Source organism: Octopus sinensis, linkage group LG19 (assembly GCF_006345805.1).
Source record: "Octopus sinensis linkage group LG19, ASM634580v1, whole genome shotgun sequence".
Lineage (NCBI taxonomy): Eukaryota > Metazoa > Mollusca > Cephalopoda > Octopoda > Octopodidae > Octopus > Octopus sinensis.
The window spans coordinates 47,598,188-47,616,803 of record NC_043015.1 but is presented as its reverse complement, the minus strand read 5'-3'; the positions used below and the strand labels follow the sequence as shown (position 1 = coordinate 47,616,803).

The 18,616-nt window shown below is 38.2% G+C and overlaps 1 protein-coding gene across 1 annotated transcript; it reads left to right on the top strand.

The window, feature by feature from the left end:
* Window positions 1–366: 366 nt before the first annotated feature.
* Window positions 367–18,183, top strand: LOC115222136 (AP-3 complex subunit sigma-1). The gene is made up of 6 exons (XM_029792269.2): window positions 367–525; window positions 6,013–6,104; window positions 7,825–7,936; window positions 9,575–9,646; window positions 12,241–12,348; window positions 17,510–18,183. The coding sequence occupies exons 1-6, from the start codon at window positions 457–459 to the stop codon at window positions 17,627–17,629; spliced, it is 573 nt and encodes a 190-aa protein (XP_029648129.1). The 5' UTR covers window positions 367–456; the 3' UTR covers window positions 17,630–18,183.
* The last annotated feature ends 433 nt before the right edge of the window (window positions 18,184–18,616 follow it).

The following is an 18,616-nucleotide window of genomic DNA, read 5'->3' as shown; positions in this document are numbered from 1 at the left end:
AAACCATTGTGGAACCTGGGGAACTCTTCATCTAGCCAGCACCTATCAAACTGTGCAACCCATGCTAGCATGAAAAACGGACGTTAAATGATGATGATGATAAAATATGATCCAAATAATAAGACAAAGAATTCTACAATTCTGATTTTTCTACAGATATGATTTTTCGTATATGCATTTTTGTTATATATATATATATATGACGCCAAATGCATAAAGTATGTTGGACACGGCCACGGAGGATCGTGGTAACTGTCAGGGGAGTTGTTGCGGATCCTGATTATGCAGATATAGTAACCTTTGTGCATGAGTAAATTCTTTGTTCGGCTGAAGCGCTTTTCGAGAAACCAGCAGAGGCGGCTCTGTCGTCGACTGTCATGACGCCATCACTGTTGTCAACATCAATCAAAGAATGGAACGATAACATCGCTGTCCCGTTATTTCTTTAACGAAATTATGATTAAGGCAATATTAGTATTTAATAATCACGGAAAACCGAGACTATCTAAATTTTTCCAGTTTTATGTGAGTAGATGTAACATTAATTAACTAAATGCTTTATCTTGTGCCTTTTTCTGGTCACCTCCCACTTTTATAAAATTGGATTTTGATTCTCTCAAGTTGAAACAAAAATCCAACCTTTTTTACCATTTTCCTCCTGAAATTTGATATTTTAACTAAACTGGAATAAATTCCTGTAAATATTTTATACGCTCTTATTTCGATAGTCTTTCTGAATGCTCACTTTCCTCTGGAGATTCGTTTTTCCAAAACCGATTTCTAAAAAAAATGTGTTCAATATTTTCTCATCTTTTAATTAAAATATTATTTGCTCCAACCTTATAGAAAACAATGTTTCATAATTGCCACAACTTCTAAATATCATATATATATATATAAATAAAGCATATTACTCTACCACTGGTATTTGAGTACTCTTTTTTTCCACCTTGTTTCACATTTATGTGTTTACTCCGGTATATATATATATATATATATATATATATATATATATATATATATTAGAAGAAATGAGGTACTCAGAAAATCGGATGGTTTATATTTACAGATATTTATTTGTATATTACATTTTTTTATATATATCATATAACTTAGATCATGTATTAGCGCTTTCTCCCATTCTAGTGGGGTTTTCGAATCAAACTAAGTTCCTGTGTGAGGAGTTTTGACCATTTTATATATATATATATATATATATAAAGGAGTTCATATATATATATATAAAGGAGTTCATATATATATATATATAAAGGAGTTCATATATATATATATAAAGGAGTTCATATATATATATATATAAAGGAGTTCATATATATATATATACAGGAGTTCATATATGGATATATATATATATATATATATATATATATATATATATATATATATATATATATATACACACAGGAGTTCATATATGGATATATATATATATGATATTTAGAAGTTGTGGCAATTATGAAACATTGTTTTCTATAAAGCTGCAGCAAATAATATTTTAATTAAAAGATGAGAAAATATTAAACACATTTTTTTTTTAAAATCGGTTTTTGAAAATATATATATCACATATATGTTGAGCGGATCTCCATTGTCCAGCTGTTACGAATTGAGGTTTCAATAAATTGTATGTTACACGCCATCACATAACCTCCTCCCCTGTATCTCTATGTCTCCCTATATTTCTATATCCATCTGGCCCTCACTACATACTTTGCTTTTCATCCCTGTCTCTCTATTATCCACCTGACTGTTCCTTCCACTTGTACACTATGAAGGTCTATGTCGTGTAGTTACGTGTAACGTGTCTCCTTCCTCTCTCTCTTACATTTTTGCTGAAATATTTGTATTCACGTGTTAATCCAAATATTTGTGTAGAGTTAAATATACACACGGCTGTGTATGTAGATATGTGTGGTTTTATCTTTGGCTTGTTTCAGGCATTGAACCGCGGCCATGCCAGGGCATCGCCTTGAAGTGTTTTCAGTCGAACAAATTAAACCCATTACTTAACTTAAAGTCTACTACTTATTCTATCGCTCTCTTTTAATGAACCCCTAAGTTACGGGGGACGTAAATAAAAATCAACACCAGTAGTTGTGTGGCAGGAACAAATACACATAAACACGACGGTCTCTTTTGAATCTCCGATAACCATATCCACTCACAAGGTTTTGGTCTGCCCGGAACTATAGTGTAAGAGACTTGCCCAAGATGCCAAAGTGTGTGTATGTATACTTTACTTACATACATTTCTCTCTCTCTCTCTCTGTATATATATGTATATATATATATATAAACGCCGAGAGAAATACCTCAAAGTGGCCAATGGCATGTATTTGAATATGGACAAATACAGGTATATCATATACCATTCAACACGAATTCTTAGTTTTATTAAAATTATGACCGTCTCTAGGTGTGCTGTAATTTCCAAATAGCAATTAAAATGTGCTCCATATTAGAAGGGGAGATGATTTCAAGACTCAAGAATTCTCTTAAGTTGACATGCTTTTATCGAATAGGTCAAAAATATTCTATTTGTTTCAGTCATTTGACTTTGGCCATGCTGGAGCACCGCCTTTAGTCGGACAAATCGACCACAGGACATATTCTTTGTAAGCCTAGTACTTATTCTATCGGTTTCTTTTGCCGAACCGATAAGTAACGGGGACCTAAACACACCAGCATCAGTTGTTAAGCGATGGTGGGGGACAGACAAACAAACACACACACACACATATATATATATACACACATGTATATGTATGTATATATACATACACACACACATATACGACAGGCTTCTTTCAGTTTCCGTCTACCAAATCCACTCACAAGGCTTTGGTCGGCCCGAGGCTATAGTCAAAAACACTTGGTCAAGGCGCCATGCAGTGGGACTGAACCCGGAACCATGTGGTTGGTAAGCAAGTTACTTACTACACAGCCACTCCAACTCTTTTTTTCTTTTTGTTTTTCTCTAAGTCTAACTCCCTTGACTAATGGAGAAAAGGTTGGACAACTGTCATGGAGAAAACGTCTATTAAGACAGAAACCTGTGTCCACGATTGTCCTCTTATCAAACAATAAATGTCCTTTTCCTTAATGACAAGTCATCATTAAAGAAGTCTTGATTCTTAAGATTAGATTATCTCCCCTTTTCATATGGAGTTGGTCTTAATTACCATTTGGTAATTATAGCGCATTTTCTACAGGTGAATACAATTTTAATTAAGAATTTATAAACGACATATAAGGATTTACATTTACTCTTTTTTTTTACTTGTTTCAGTCATTTGACTGTGGCCATGCTGGAGCACCGCCTTTAGTCGAGCAAATCGACCCCAGGACTTATTCTTTGTAAGCCTAGTACTTATTCTATCGGTCTCTTTTGCTGAACCGCTAAGTAACGGGGACGTAAACACACCAGCATCTGTTGTCATGCGATGTTGGGGGGGGGGGCAACATATATACATACATATATACGACGGGCTTCTTTCAGTTTGCGTCTACCAAATCCACTCGCAAAGCTTTGGTCGGCCCGTGGCTATAGTAGAAGACACTTGCCAGAGGTGCCACGCCGTGGGACTGAACCCAGAACAATGCGGTTCGTAAGCAAGCTATTTATCACACAGCCGCTCCTACGCCTATATTTGTCAATATATGTGTATATATATATATATGTGTGTGTGCAATTATTTTTGCATATATATGTATGTGTATTTATGTATCGCTTATTCAGTTTTTCATTTTTACTATTTTTTCCCACCTGTTTATACACGTTACACCCCACCATGTGCCTCACTAATTCTCCTTTTGTACTGGTGTTGTATTGTAATTATCCTTTCACCATTTTTTTTCTTATTCTTCTCTTCTTTCCTGCAACTGCCATGTTTTTTCTCCCTCTTTTGTTCCTTGTTCCTCCTCCCTTTCCATGCAACAATATCTCACATCCATACCCCTGCTTACACTTGGATCACACCCTCCACATTCCTCTTGTCTTCCCTTTTACTGCACACCCACACCCACCTCACTGTCACACTTTTCTCATGCACTCTTACCATCACTTCACACTCCTACCAACCTATACCTATTTCTTTATTACCCACAAGGGACTAAACATAAAGAAGACAAACAAGGACAGACAAACAGATTAAGTCGATTATATCGACCCCAGTGCTTAACTGGTACTTAATTTATCGACCCCGAAAGGATGAAAGGCAAAGTCGACCTCGGCGGAATTTGAACTCAGAACGTAATGGCAGTTGAAATACTGCTATGCATTTCACCCGGCGTGCTAACGTTTCTGCCAGCTCACCGCCTATACCACTATACTTCTGCACCAACCTATACTACTATACTTTTGCACTTGCACACCTCTACATGTTTGTGGCTTACCCTCATAATTTTTTTACAATATGGATACCCTTCTATATGGCTTCCCCTCCAACCACATTCCAACCTGGCTCCTGACCACTTTTCTGCTTTTTCACACCTCCTATGCTTTCCTTCTAATGAAGGACTAATGTCTAAAATGTTAAGTCTCTCTCCATTCTTTTATTTGTTAGAACTTGTCTCCACCCCCTGCGTTGTCTTTTTTCCTTTTTGGTTTAGTTCATTGCATTTACATTTATACATGGTTCAAATGTACAGAAAACAAAAGACAAGTGACGGAACAACAAGCAGGTGTATTACTTTGACACTTGGGAGGAGTGGAAAAAGTCTTGACATTTCAAACCTATGCTCTTCGATAGAAAAGGATGAGAGGAAAAAATGTATGGAGATTAATGGTTTAACATGATGAAAGGTCCAGCATATATATATATATATATATATATGTTTATGTGCACACACAGACACACATACATATACCATCATCATATAATGTCCATTTTCCATGCCGGCATGAGTTGGATGATTTGGCAGGAGCTGGCCAACTGAAGAGCTGCCTGGGTTCCATGTCAGTTATGGCATAGTTACCATGGCTGAATGCTCTTCCTAACACCAGCCACTTTACAGAACTTGCTGGGTACTGCTATGCAGCACTGGCATGGGCACTATTATGTGGTACTGGCACATGTGCTTCTTACATGGCACCAGCACCCATAAGCCCACACGATTAGGATCACTCAACTGAAGAGGGATGCTAGGGACATGCCTGTATGCAAGGACAACCCCCGACTTTACTTAGCTTGATGCCTCTTCTTAAACACAGAAAACTACCAGAAGTCTTGGTCCCTTGTCATCCCCTCTGTGGGACCCAACATCTGAGGATCCTTTCTCACCACTTCATCTCATGTCTTCCTGGGTCTATCCCATCCATACAGACCCTCTACAATTAGAGATAGGCATTTCTTGATACATCTGTCTTCATTCATATGCATTACATGACCGATGCCTGTCATTGGTTCCACTGCATCTCTTTTGTACCCACAGCTTACACTGGGTACAACATATATAGATGTTTTACCTACTTTTCTGCATTTCAAACAAAACCATTTCCTTGAAGGTACCAGGATTCTCATCTTTATTGTCTAGAATTTTGTTTTTGCTAGGTTTATTTTAAGATCTCTTGATTCTAGGTTTAGCTTCCACACCTGGAATTTCCTCTCTAATTTCCCTGTAGATTCAGTTATGAGAACTACATCATCAGCCTATAGGAGTTCTCATGAACATCCAGTCTAAAACTCCTGTGATGGTCAGTAGAACTATGATGAAAAGGAAAGGCGGTGCTCCAGCATGGCTGCAGTCAAAATGACTGAAACAAACAAAAGGAAAAAAAGAATATAAGAGAATATATTGAGTTATAAGCAGTCACACACACACACATGCATGTGTACACATACACACACTCACAAAGGCATGGGAGACGAAATTAAATTCCATCATTAAATTTTGACTTTGGTTTTCTTTTTCTGTTTTCTTATATATATTTTTTTAATTCTAACTCTAAACTGGAAAAAAACAAATCAAAATCTCTATTTCCTTGTCCAGCCTGAAGATGTCCAGCAGCAGATTATCAGAGAAACTTTCCATCTTGTATCCAAAAGAGATGATAACGTTTGTAATTTCCTTGAGGGTGGCACGTAAGTAGCTTTATAAAATTTTCTTAAAATTTGTTTACATGACCAGGGTGCAGGAGTGGCTGTGTGGTAAGTAGCTTGTTTACCAACCACATGGTTCCGGGTTCAGTCCCACTGCGTGGCACCTTGGGCAAGTGTCTTCTACTATAGCCTCGGGCCGACCAAAGCCTTGTGAGTGGATTTGGTAGACAGAAACTGAAAGAAGCCCGTCGTATATATGTATATATATGCGTGTCTGTGTTTGTGTGTCTGTGTTTGTCCCCCTAGCATTGCTTGACAACCAATGCTGGTGTGTGTATGTCCCCGTTACTTAGCGGTTCAGCAAAAGAGACCGATAGAATAAGTACTGGGCTTACAAAAGAATAAGTCCCGGGGTCGAGTTGCTCGATTAAAAAAAAAAAAGGCGGTGCTCCAGCATGGCCGCAGTCAAATGACTGAAACAAGTAAAAGAGAAAGAGTAAAGAGTATGACCAATTCAGAAGGCATGTATAGAAGAATCGTCACCAACTGCTGGACATTACTATGACCCGTCTGTGCTGGTGCTACGTAAAAAGCACTCAGTCTGCTCTGCTGGGTGGTTGGTGTTAGGAAGCGGGGATCCAGCTGTTAAAAACGGCCAAAACAGACACAGAAGTCTGGTGCAGTCTTCTGCTCTGACCAGCTCCTGTCAAACCATCCAACCCATGCCAGCATAGTAGGAGGACGTTAAACAATGACGATGGTGGGTCCTATGACTCGTAGAGCTGGTTACCTGGTTTCCATGTTGTATAAGTATCCGAGATAACAATATTCCCTTTGAATGGAACACCATTTCATTGCAGGGGCTACACATTTACAGCTGAGTGGACTGGAGCAATGTGGAATGAAGTGTTTTGCTCAAGAACACAATGCATTACACAATCCATCATTTGAAACCACAATGTCATTCTAAGAATAAATAATCACACTGAGCGTGGCCGTTGCCAGTACCACCTGACTGGCCCTTGTGCCAGTGGCACGTAAAAGCACCCACTACACTCTCGGAGTGGTTGGCGTTAGGAAGGGCATCCAGCTGAAGAAACTCTGCCAGATCAGATTGGAGCCTGGTGCAGCCATCTGGTTTGCCAGACCTCAGTCAAATCGTCCAACCCATGCTAGCATGGAAAGCAGATGTTAAATGATGATGATGATGATTATGGAAATCTCTAAGCTATGAAATAATGCATGATTAATTTATGAAGGTGTGCTGGAAAGGTCCTGGCTTTGGGTAAAAGGAAATACAGGAGGATTAGTTAATTATGATTTTATTCAACATATTCCCCTCTTAGATTCGGATGCTTTTTACAGCACTCCTTCGGGTTTTCAAAGCCCTGAAAAAGAACTTGGAAAGTTGGTCCTTTAACCAGGCCTTTCATGATACCCTTAAAGCGAAGAACCTTTCAGTACCCCCTTGTAAGACAACGAGAATAATTAAGATTTGATGGAGTAATGTGAATACTAAATGGTTAAATGACACGGTAAAGAAATCAATGATGAAAAATCAAATATCTCTCTTGTACACAAATGATGTTTCTTTCCAGAAATTCATTGCCTGTTGTTAGGTCTAAGTATTAAAGATAAAAGCATATTGTGTATAAATACTGTATTATAGGTAATTTTAATTTGTAATTATTGTAATGTTATAATCGATATAGAAACACATTTGAGACATGTATCTTAAACACTATGCGATTCTATATTTTAGGCTGATAGGTGGGGCAGATTTCAAACTTATATATCGGCACTACGCGACTTTATACTTTGTGTTTTGTGTTGATTCATCAGAAAGTGAGCTTGGTATTTTGGATCTAATTCAGGTGAGTAAAATTTACTTTGTTTTGGTTTTTATGTGAATTTTTGATCAGTATAGACAGATACTCATACAGATACTCATACAGGTAAAACAAAAATAATTCAAGATAAGATGGTTGGTGTTAGGAAGGGCTTCCAGCCATAAAAACCCTGCCAAAACAGACAGCGAAGCCTGGTGCAGTCTTCTACCTAGCCAGCCCCTGTCAGACCGTCCAGCCCCTGTCAGACCATCCAGCCCCTGTCAGACCGTCCAGCCCATCCCAACATGGAAAATGGGTGTTAAATAATGATAGTTAAGTTAATTTTTTGGCTCAAAAAGCAAAAAGTAGGGGGACATGGAGTTATGTACAGGGTGGTGTTCATGCAAAGAGTTCAGGCCATTTCTGGTCAAGAGAGTCTTTGAACCGAGCGGTCGTTGGCATCTTCACTATCTCGTCCAGCAGCTTATTCCACGGATCCGCAAACCAGACGGAGAAAGCCCCTCTCCTTCGATTGAGATGAAATCGTCGCAGATAGAACTTTTCGGAGTGACCCTGCAGCTGACGCTCTGGAGCAGGAGTGAAGAACAGCTCTTTCGAGAGGTTTTTGGCATTGCAGGGGCCAGTAGGCTGAGGGCCATCAGTTTGGCTGTGGAGACAGCAGAGTTTGTCTCAAAGGGGCTGTGGATCAGGAGGCATGAACCCTGGATGGGGCCATGCTACCAAGGGCAATGCTAATTGGATACAAACTAGGACTTGATCAACCCCAGTTGGGCTGTCTGGGTGAGGGTATCTGATGTTGAAAGACCTGAAACCTGTAATGACACCATGAAACATCACTGATAATGTGTTCAGGTGCATCACAGAATGATGCAGGCAAAAACTTGGTTCTATTTCTTTGTAAGTGAAGGATTCTTTTAGAAACATACTGAGTTATGGAGATATATATCAAACCAAATTTGATCACAGTTAATCCAATCTCATAGTACCATATCAAAATTAATACATTATCCTGGATTCACCATATGACAATACTGGGGCCCTGGCTTACTAACATAAAATAATCTTTGAAGATTTAATCTTCATTATTCCAGATGCAGGCGCAGGAGTGGTTGTGTGGTAAGTAGCTTGCTTACCAACCACATGGTTCTGGGTTCAGTCCCACTGCTTGGCACCTTGGGCAAGTGTCTTCTACTATAGCCTCGGGCCGACCAAAGCCTTGTGAGTGGATTTGGTTGACGGAAACTGAAAGAAGCCTGTCGAATATATATATATATAAATATATATATATATGTGTGTGTATATATATATATGTGTGTATATATATATATATGTGTGTATATATATATATATGTGTGTATATATGTATATATATGTGTGTGTGTATATGTTTGTGCGTCTGTGTTTGTCCCTCCAACATCGCTTGACAACCGATGCTGGTGTGTTTACGTCCCCGCAACTTAGCGGTTCGGCAAAAAGACCGATAGAATAAGTACTAGGCTTACAAAGAGTAAGTCCTGAGATCGATCTGCACGACTAAAAAGGCGATACTCCAGCATGGCCACAGCCAAATGACTGAAACAAGTAAAAGAGTAATCAATATTTCTATTGTTATTGTTTCAATCTTAAAGATGTTTTGCATATAGCTTTTTTTTTTTCTTTTAGGTATTTGTTGAAACTCTGGACAAGTGTTTTGAAAATGTCTGTGAGTTAGATTTAATTTTTCATGTTGATAAGGTAAGTTCTTTATTATTTTCGTTGCAAGACACTTGCTTCTGTCCCTCTGTTATACCCTAACCTCTCCTCCTCGCCTGGTACAAAGCCAACAACCTTAATACTACTTCACACTTAGCTAAGGGCCTTGTTTTGCAAGTTACTTGGTGACCTCACTGGTGCTGGTACCACATAAAAAAGCATCTAGTGCACTTTATAAGGTGATTTGCATTAGGAAGGGCATCCAGCAGTAGAAACTATGCCAAAGCTGCCAGTAGGGGCTTGGTGCAATATTCTGGCTCACCAGCTCCTGTGAAACTGTCCAACCCATGTCAGCATGGAAAGCGGACATTAATTAATGATGGGGATGATGTCATCATGACTTATTGGAGTTAGTATAATAAGTCATGACACTGTTTGTTGTTCTCTTTCTCTTTTGATCTATATATATATATTTTAATGCCTGTACATGATGTATCTAACAACACATTTAGTTAGCTTTACTGTCAACTCATTTTCTGTTTAGGACTTCATAGCCTCTGAGGAAAACTTGCAGGTCTGATAATTGAAAGTGCTTATGTATAATTCTGACTTTATTGTAACTGATTGCAATGTTGTGGGTTAGAAACTGAATTTTTTCAGTTGTCAGACTTGCTACTTTCCATCAGAATTGATGAGCGTGAAATGAGTTGACAGTAAGTCTATATAAATATATTATTTAATAGACAGGAGATATAAAAAAATATACACCCATATATTTATATAGGTGGTGAGAGAGAGATTCTAATAGGGTCATCGTAGTACATCATGATGAAAGAAGAACTCAATATAGGTTTATATTGTTTTATTCTTATAACATGGCTAAGTGTTACAAGATTATACACATGGATATTTTCGGTTTGAACGGCAGTTTTTTCTAGCTGTGTCATATGAAATTGCCACCCATAATTATGACCCTAGTATCGATCTATTGCATTTCAATCTGTTTTAGGGTTAGGGGTGGGGGGAAGGGTATCTTTTTTCTTCAGAAATGTAAATAAACCCAATCTGTTTCTTAAACGAGGGACATATTCATATGGCACAGAATGCTTTTTACCCCAATAGACGTTATTGATTGGTTGAAATTGCAGAAATTGAAGAAAAAAACAACAAATATCTTACAAACTATAGATTTTTCTCAATAAAGCCAAGAGAAAAAGATGTTTTATAAACACATTCTACCAGTATACGAAGTTTAAAAGTGTTTAGTTCTGTGGAAATTATTTTAAAAAACTGCCGTTCAAACCAAAAAGATCCATACACATTTGTGTATTACCAAATAAAACTTAGAAAACTTTGTAATTACTGTATTTTAATGTGTATAAGGAACCCCCTAATTTTGGGGGCTTAAAATTTGGAAAAACGTTTTTGTAAGGGATTATAATACTATCTATGTATAAGAAACTCCAATATTTTTTAACCTAATTTTTCACAAAAACGGGTTCCTTATACACATTAAAATATGGTACTTATATTTAATGAAAATAATTGAAAAGAAACAGTAGATTGACAGAAAGAGACAGCATTGCAAGGAAAGAAATTGGGTGAAGGAGGAAAAATTACAAGATAGAGAAAGAGAATGACTAAGAGGAATGATAAGAGGAATAGAAGTAGAAAATAAAGAAATGAAAAGAGTGAGAAAGGAGCAAGACATGAGGGAAAATGCTATCTCACTGTGTAAGATTTTTTTTATCTCGCAGTGAATTAAAACTGAATTGTTGAGTTGGATTCTTCAATAATTAATGAAGTTTGAAAACCACAGTTTGATAAAAAAAAAAAAATTTACATTAGGTGCAGGAGTGACTGTGTGGTAAGTAGCTTGTTTACCAACCACATGGTTCTGAGTTCAGTCTCACTGCGTGGCACCTTGGGCAAGTGTCTTCTACTATAGCCTCGGGCCGACCAAAGCCTTGTGAGTGGATTTGGTAGATGGAAACTGAAAGAAGCCCGTCGTATATATGTATATATATGTATGTGCGTATATGTTTGTGTGTCTGTGTTTGTCCCCTAGCATTGCTTGACAACCAATGCTGGTGTGTTTATGTCCCCGTCACTTAGTGGTTCGGCAAAAGAGACCGATAGAATAAGTACTGGGCTTACAAAGAATAAGTCCCGGGGTCAAGTTGCTCGACTAAAGGCGGTGCACTAGCATGGCCGCAGTCAAAATGACTGAAACAAGTAAAAAAAGAGGAAAAAAAAATTAAAGTTGGAATTTTAAAGAATTTTCTTGAGAGTGTAGATTTAATAATTGCTTTCTTTTAATAAAAGCTACATATATCTAACTAACTGATATGCAACTTTCTTCATTATTATATATATATCTCAAACAGAACAACTTTATGAGATTGGTAAAAATAAATTAAAGTATGACAATGAAATATAGTAATTGCCAAGAACTGTGAAAGTTATTCTGGAAATCTTGAATGAATCAGCCTTGGTTTATTTTTAACAAAATTACTTTTGAGCATTTTTTTTTTTTTTTTGCTTTAGAAGAATGCTGATGATTATTTATGAAGAAATATAAATATACAAAAAATGTTGAAACATTATTGATAACATGTAACTTTGTGTTTGTGTAGGTCCATTATATTCTTTCTGAGTTAGTCATGGGTGGAATGGTACTGGAAACTAACATGTCTGAAATTCTCACTAGAATTGATGAACAAAACAAGCTGGAAAAAACTGAGGTAAGTTCTATGTTTGTGCATTTTATGTTTATAGATTTGGTTTGCATGATTCTTGATGTGATGCCATGTGTTGAAACAGATTTTGTTGTATCTCAGGGTTGTCATTAAGCCAGAAGTTGAGCTGGAGTAGAGAGGGCATGTGATTGATGAGGTTGCTAATGGCAACAAAATGACTTTGACTAACTCAGCTGCTTGATTGATTAACCAAATGATTAATCAACTTATTGATTAGTTAAAAAACAAATATTAGTGAGGAAAGCAGTATCAAATTTTGGGCTGAGAGTTTGCAATCCCAAGTGGGATTGGGTTTGCAATTTCTCCATGAAGAAGCTGTATTAGAAACTTGGTTTTTTTTTCCCCAACCAGTATTCATCATCATCATCATCATCATCGTTTAACATCCGCTTTTCATGCTAGCTTGGGTTGGACGGTTTGACTGGGGTCTGGGAAGCCAGGAGGCTGCACCAGGCCCAGTCTGATCTGGCAGTGTTTCTACAGCTGGATGCCCTTCCTAACACCAACCACTCCGTGAGTGTAGTGGGTGCTTTTTATGTGCCACCAGCACAGACGTGCCACCAGGGTATATTTGAACTGAGAATCTAGTTTTACAAATTTCTCATTTGGAATACCAGAGATCTTGTTGTTCAATTAATATGTTGATCAACAAATTGAAAAGGTAGTTGCAGTAGTAGTAGTAGTAGTAGTAGCAGCAGTAGCATGTTGTTTCATAGGATTGGTGATTTGTCCAGTTTATTTATGCTTCCAGTCGAATCACAACTCATGGCATTGTTTCAAGAAGCATTTTGAGCTTTTTACTCTTTTACTTGTTTCAGTCATTTGACTGTGGCCATGCTGGAGCACCGCCTTTAGTTGAGCAAATCGACCCCAGGACTTATTCCTTGTAAGCCTAGTACTAATTCTATTGGTCTCTTTTGCCGAACTGCTAAGTAACGGGCATGTAAACGCACCAGCATCGGTTGTCAAGCAATGCTAGGGGGACAAACATAGACACACACATACATATACACATACATACACACACACACACACACACACACACACACACACACACACACACATACACACACACACACACACATATATATATATACGACAGGCTTCTTTCAGTTTCCATCTACCAAATCCTCTCACAAGGTTTTGGTCGGCCTGAGGCTATAGTAGAAGATACTTGCCCAAGGTGCCACGTGGTTGGTAAGCAAGCTACTTACCACACAGCCGCTCTTATGCCTTTTTGTAAAAAAAAAATCTATCTTTTTCTGCTCTTCATCTTTGTTCTTATATGGTAGCATTTTAAGAGATTTGCCAAAAAAATTACCCTTCAAAATTATAATTGTTACTGATATCTGTAGCTCAATAGCGTTGTTTGTGTTTTGGTGGCAATTTACTCCACTTGATAATGCGTGATCAGGCTAAGAAAAATCACTGTCTTCAATACATACAGGCTTGTCTTTTAGGTGCCGGTGCCACTTAAAAAGCACTGATGTTGGTGCTGCACTAATGCACCCATGGCGGCAGTTGGAGTCTGGACAGCTCCCTGCTAGCCACCTCCATGTCAAACTGTCCAACCCATGCCAGCATGGAGAGCAGACGTTAAATGGTGATGATGATGATGATCCATTATATTAAAAGACTGATGAGTGTGAACTTCTTACTACACAACCATGCCTGCACCTATGTGACTATGATTAACCGACTAAGTGTAACACTATGTCTATAGTTGTAAAACCATAGTTACCAATGTCAGGCTCACTCTACACTACATTTCCACATTTATTTTACACTCCAGAGTTTTCTCCCTTATATTTCTTGAACAGAATTAATGGTTCAAACTAATTATTTCTTTTTTCTTTCTCCTTACTATAGATGTAATTTTTAACTAATCAATGTGTGTTGGTTTTTCCTCTTCACTATCCATTGTATGTTGGATTGCTCACACTTGTTGTTGCTAGGAGTGGATGGTCATGTAGAAGCTTTATATTTGGTTTTGTAATTATAGTTGTTCGGCAATTGAAATAACTACGTGATTATTCTCCTTAGACTGACGAGGATTAATTACACAGTAAACATTACTGCAATACTAGCATTTACCTCTTTTTTTTTTTTTTTTTGCTTTTGGCTATTTTTTACCAATTATGATTTGTAGACCAATCAAAATATTGCAAAACCAGTATTCATGTTGAATATTTTGCATTTTACTGACCCTTGGAAGTAGTATTTCCATTATGAACATCAGTCAAATCTGCGAACTGAATAATGAAGGCTTTAAAGGCCTGGTTTTGTAAAGCAAATCTCTATATATATAAACCGCAAAATGTCTGTGTGTGTGTGTGTGTGTGTGTCCTTTATACAAATCCACAAATTTTCAGTTAGAGGGCTCACACTTTCTATGGTCATTCAAAATCGTCCAAGGGTGGTCGTGCACATCTTTACATTTCCCCAGTCACCCCGCAAAGCCATTAAAAAATCAATAGAAGTGACTTTTTTGTGAATTTTCTATCCAAAACCCAATCAAAATGCCCGAAACTTGATACGCCAATTGAATGCCAGCTAGCTGTATGCGATTGGTCAGAGATTTGGACAGTACTCGCGTGTACGTGCGCATGCATGCAGCTGTATATGCATGCACTAGCACTATGACCCGGCAATGACAGGTCATAGTGCTAATCTTTCATAAAACTGTATGGCCTAGACTATAATAGATACCGGCAAGAGTTGAACACCACTTTTGCATATTGTCTTTTGTGTACTCCAATACTCTCTGGTCTAACTCAACTGTCTATTCTTAGGTTTCCATGGTCTATCTCTAGTATACTCTTACTCTCTCTTTTTACTCTTTTACTCGTTTCAGTCATTTGACTGCGGCCATGCTGGAGCATCGCCTTTAGTCGAGCAAATCGACCCCCCAGGACTTATTCTTTGGAAGCCTAGTACTTATTCTATCAGTCTCGTTTTGCCGAACCGCTAAGTTACAGGGACTTAAACACACCACCATCGGTTGTCAAGCGATGTTGGGGGGACAAACACAGATACACAAACATACACACACACACACACACACACACATACATATATATTTGCAGACGAAAAGGCAGTGAGCTAGAGAATCACTATCATACTAGACAAGATACTTTGTGGTACTTTTTCTAGGCTTTACGTTCTGAGTTCAAATTCTGCTGAGGTCGACTCTGCCTTTCATCCTTTTAGGGTCAATAAAATAAGTGCAAGTTGAGCACCAAGTTCTTCGTAGTTGACTTCTCCTCCTCTCAAAATTGCTGACTTTGTGACAAAAATTAGAAAGAATTATTTACGGATGGAGATAGGGAATAGTACTTCAGGACTGTGGTGTCTGTTAATATTTCATTACTTCTGTATTTGCCTCTCCTTTGTTAACATCATCATCATCATCAACGTTTAACATCTGCTTTCCATGCTGGCATGAGTTGGACGATTTGACTGAGGACTGGCAAACCAGATGGCTGCACCAGGCTCCAATCTGATCTGGCAGAGTTTCTACAGCTGGATGCCCTTCTAACGCCAACCACTCCGAGAGTGTAGGCGGTACTGGCAATGGCCATATTCAAATGGTGTTTTTTACGTACCACTTGCACAGGAGCCAGTCCAGCGGCACTGGCTACGACTTCGCTCGAATGGTGCTTTTTACATGTCACCGGCACCGACGCCAGTTAGCCGCTCTGGCAACAACCATGCTCGGATGGTGCTCTTAGCACTCCACTAGCACGGATGCCAGTCATCGAATTTGATTTCGATTTCACTTGCCTCAACAGGTCTTCGTAAATAGAAACCAGATAGAAGTCCTCAGCTACTCAAACTTTTATTGAATGAAAATAATTTGAAAGATACATTAATAGAAGTGAAAGTGCATGGCTCACTGGTTAGAGCATCGTGCTTACAATCATGTGGTAGTGAGTTCAATTCTCAGGCAGGGCTCTGTATTGTGTTCTTGAGCGAGACACTTTATTTCATGTTGCTCCAGTTCACTCAGCTGTAGAAATGAGTTGTGACATCACTGGTGCCAAGCTGTATCGGCCTTTGCCTTTCCCTTGGATAACATCAGTGGCATTGTAGAGGAGAGGCTGGTATGCATGGGTGACTGCTGGTCTTCCAAAAACAACCTTGTCTGGACTAGGTGCAATTTCATGGTCGTCCATAACTGAAGGGGTTTTTACCCTTTTACAGTAATAGAATGGAAGCACAATGGCCAGTGGTTAGGGCAGCAGACTTGCGGTTTCGATTCCCAGACCGGGCGTTGTGTTTATTGAGCAAAAACACCTAAAGCTCCATGAGCCTCTGGCAGGGGGTGGTAGCGACCCCTGCTGTACTCTTTTGCCATGACTTTCTCTCACTCTTTCTTCTGTTGGCCTGCTCGCTTAACCAGTGGGGCGGTGTTATTTGAAGGCTAAAACGATGCGAAGTGCATTGTGACCAGCGATGTGTACCAACACCTGATAACCTGGTTGGCCACATGACGTGACATTAATAGAATGAACAATGAATTAGCTGAGAAGACTAATAAGGAGAGTACAGGAGGCGGTTGAAAAAGCCAGCTTCTATATATGGCTGAAGCAGGAAGACCAAAACTAGCTTGAAAGTCATAACATGCTGGCAGGAAAATAACATCACTAGGTGAGATAAGCTGACATTGAATTAGCTTCGCTGATTGACAGGTGACGGTCGTTTAGAGAATGCGTGGGCTAAGACTACGCACCTTCATTGGTCAGTTACAGTTGAGACAGTGTCATGTGACAACTTGCTAGGGCTGCCTGCTGGAGCCTAGCAGCAGGTATTTAAAGGGAATTTTGACGGGACAGTCAGTCATCCACTGGCACTCATTGATGCCATATCGAAGAGGCCAGGGAACAGAGGAAAGAAGAAGAAAGAAGACACGCACCCAACATCAGAGCTGTAGACACCTCCGAAAGGGAGGGGCCCCGCCACGTCAAAACAGTAGAGGAGTAGGGGCCGAAACCGGACGTGGTTCCTCCTGATGATGTCTTGAGCTAACCGGATCCTATAAAGGAGCTGTTGTGGTAGCAGACCACAAAACACGGTTGAAATTCCTTTGTTCAGTTTATCTCCTTCTATATCTATAATATTTAACGCTGTGAATTTTATTTTTCAGGCTGGTATCGCTGCTGCACCCGCTCGAGCTGTATCAGCTGTCAAAGAAATGAACATTCCACAGAAAATTAAAGACATCAAACTCCCAGATTTACCATCTATTGGGAATCTGAAATTTTAAAATGAGCCATCGAAATTAGGATGGCCTGTAATTTGAGGCATATCCATACATTTTTTTTGACTGCAGTATTAGTAAGCTTGATAAAATAATGCATATCTAAACTTTCCTGATAGTTTGAATTATCACTCCGTGTGCATGTGTGTGCGTGTGTGTGTGTGTGTGTTTGTGTGTGCATGTGTACTTGGGTGTGTGTGCGCATACATTTTTCATTCTGTTTTTCATAACATTTGAATTAATTCTTTTCTTTCGAAAGAAAATATTCTTGTTATCAATTGTTTTTACCTATAATTTTTTCCAAAAAGCGAAAAATATGAGATATTCATAAAAAAAAAAAAAAAAAAAAAGGTAAAAGAAATATTTTTTGTATAAATAAAATAAATGTATTTTAGTTGAAAAATAGCTAATTGTGTACAAATCCACTTCATGCAGTCAACATCTGAAAGCTTCATGTTAATATTTTTTTTTATGACATAAATAAATGAATACATGCAAAGAATTTGATGTAATTCAATCCCAGAAGAAGAGGAAGAAAAAAAAAATGAAAATATTACAAAATTCTACAATTGTTTATTTATTTGCTCCAACATATTTACACCTTTAGTTGTTTGTTTTTTTTTTTCCGTTCTTCTAATATTTCCAGAAAGCCAAATTATGAGCTGAATTTTCTGAGAGTATCGTATTTTCTGGCATACAAATCAATAGTGGTATAACATGTAAACTAATGTAAGCATTCGGTCATCGTCACTATCATTCCAAATCTGCTGCATTTCACATGGAACTTTTGGTCCTCCAAAGTCATCTTGGTGTATAAGTTAACCTGGTTTTGACTGTAAATTTTGGTCTGAAGAATTTGACTTGTATGCTGGAAAATACAGCATATTTCTTTAGACATATACAACCTGTGTCTGCTTATAAAAGCAAACATTGAAATGTTAGAGTCACATGATAATTATTCAAGCGTTTCCTTAAAAAATTTTCTATAAGTGT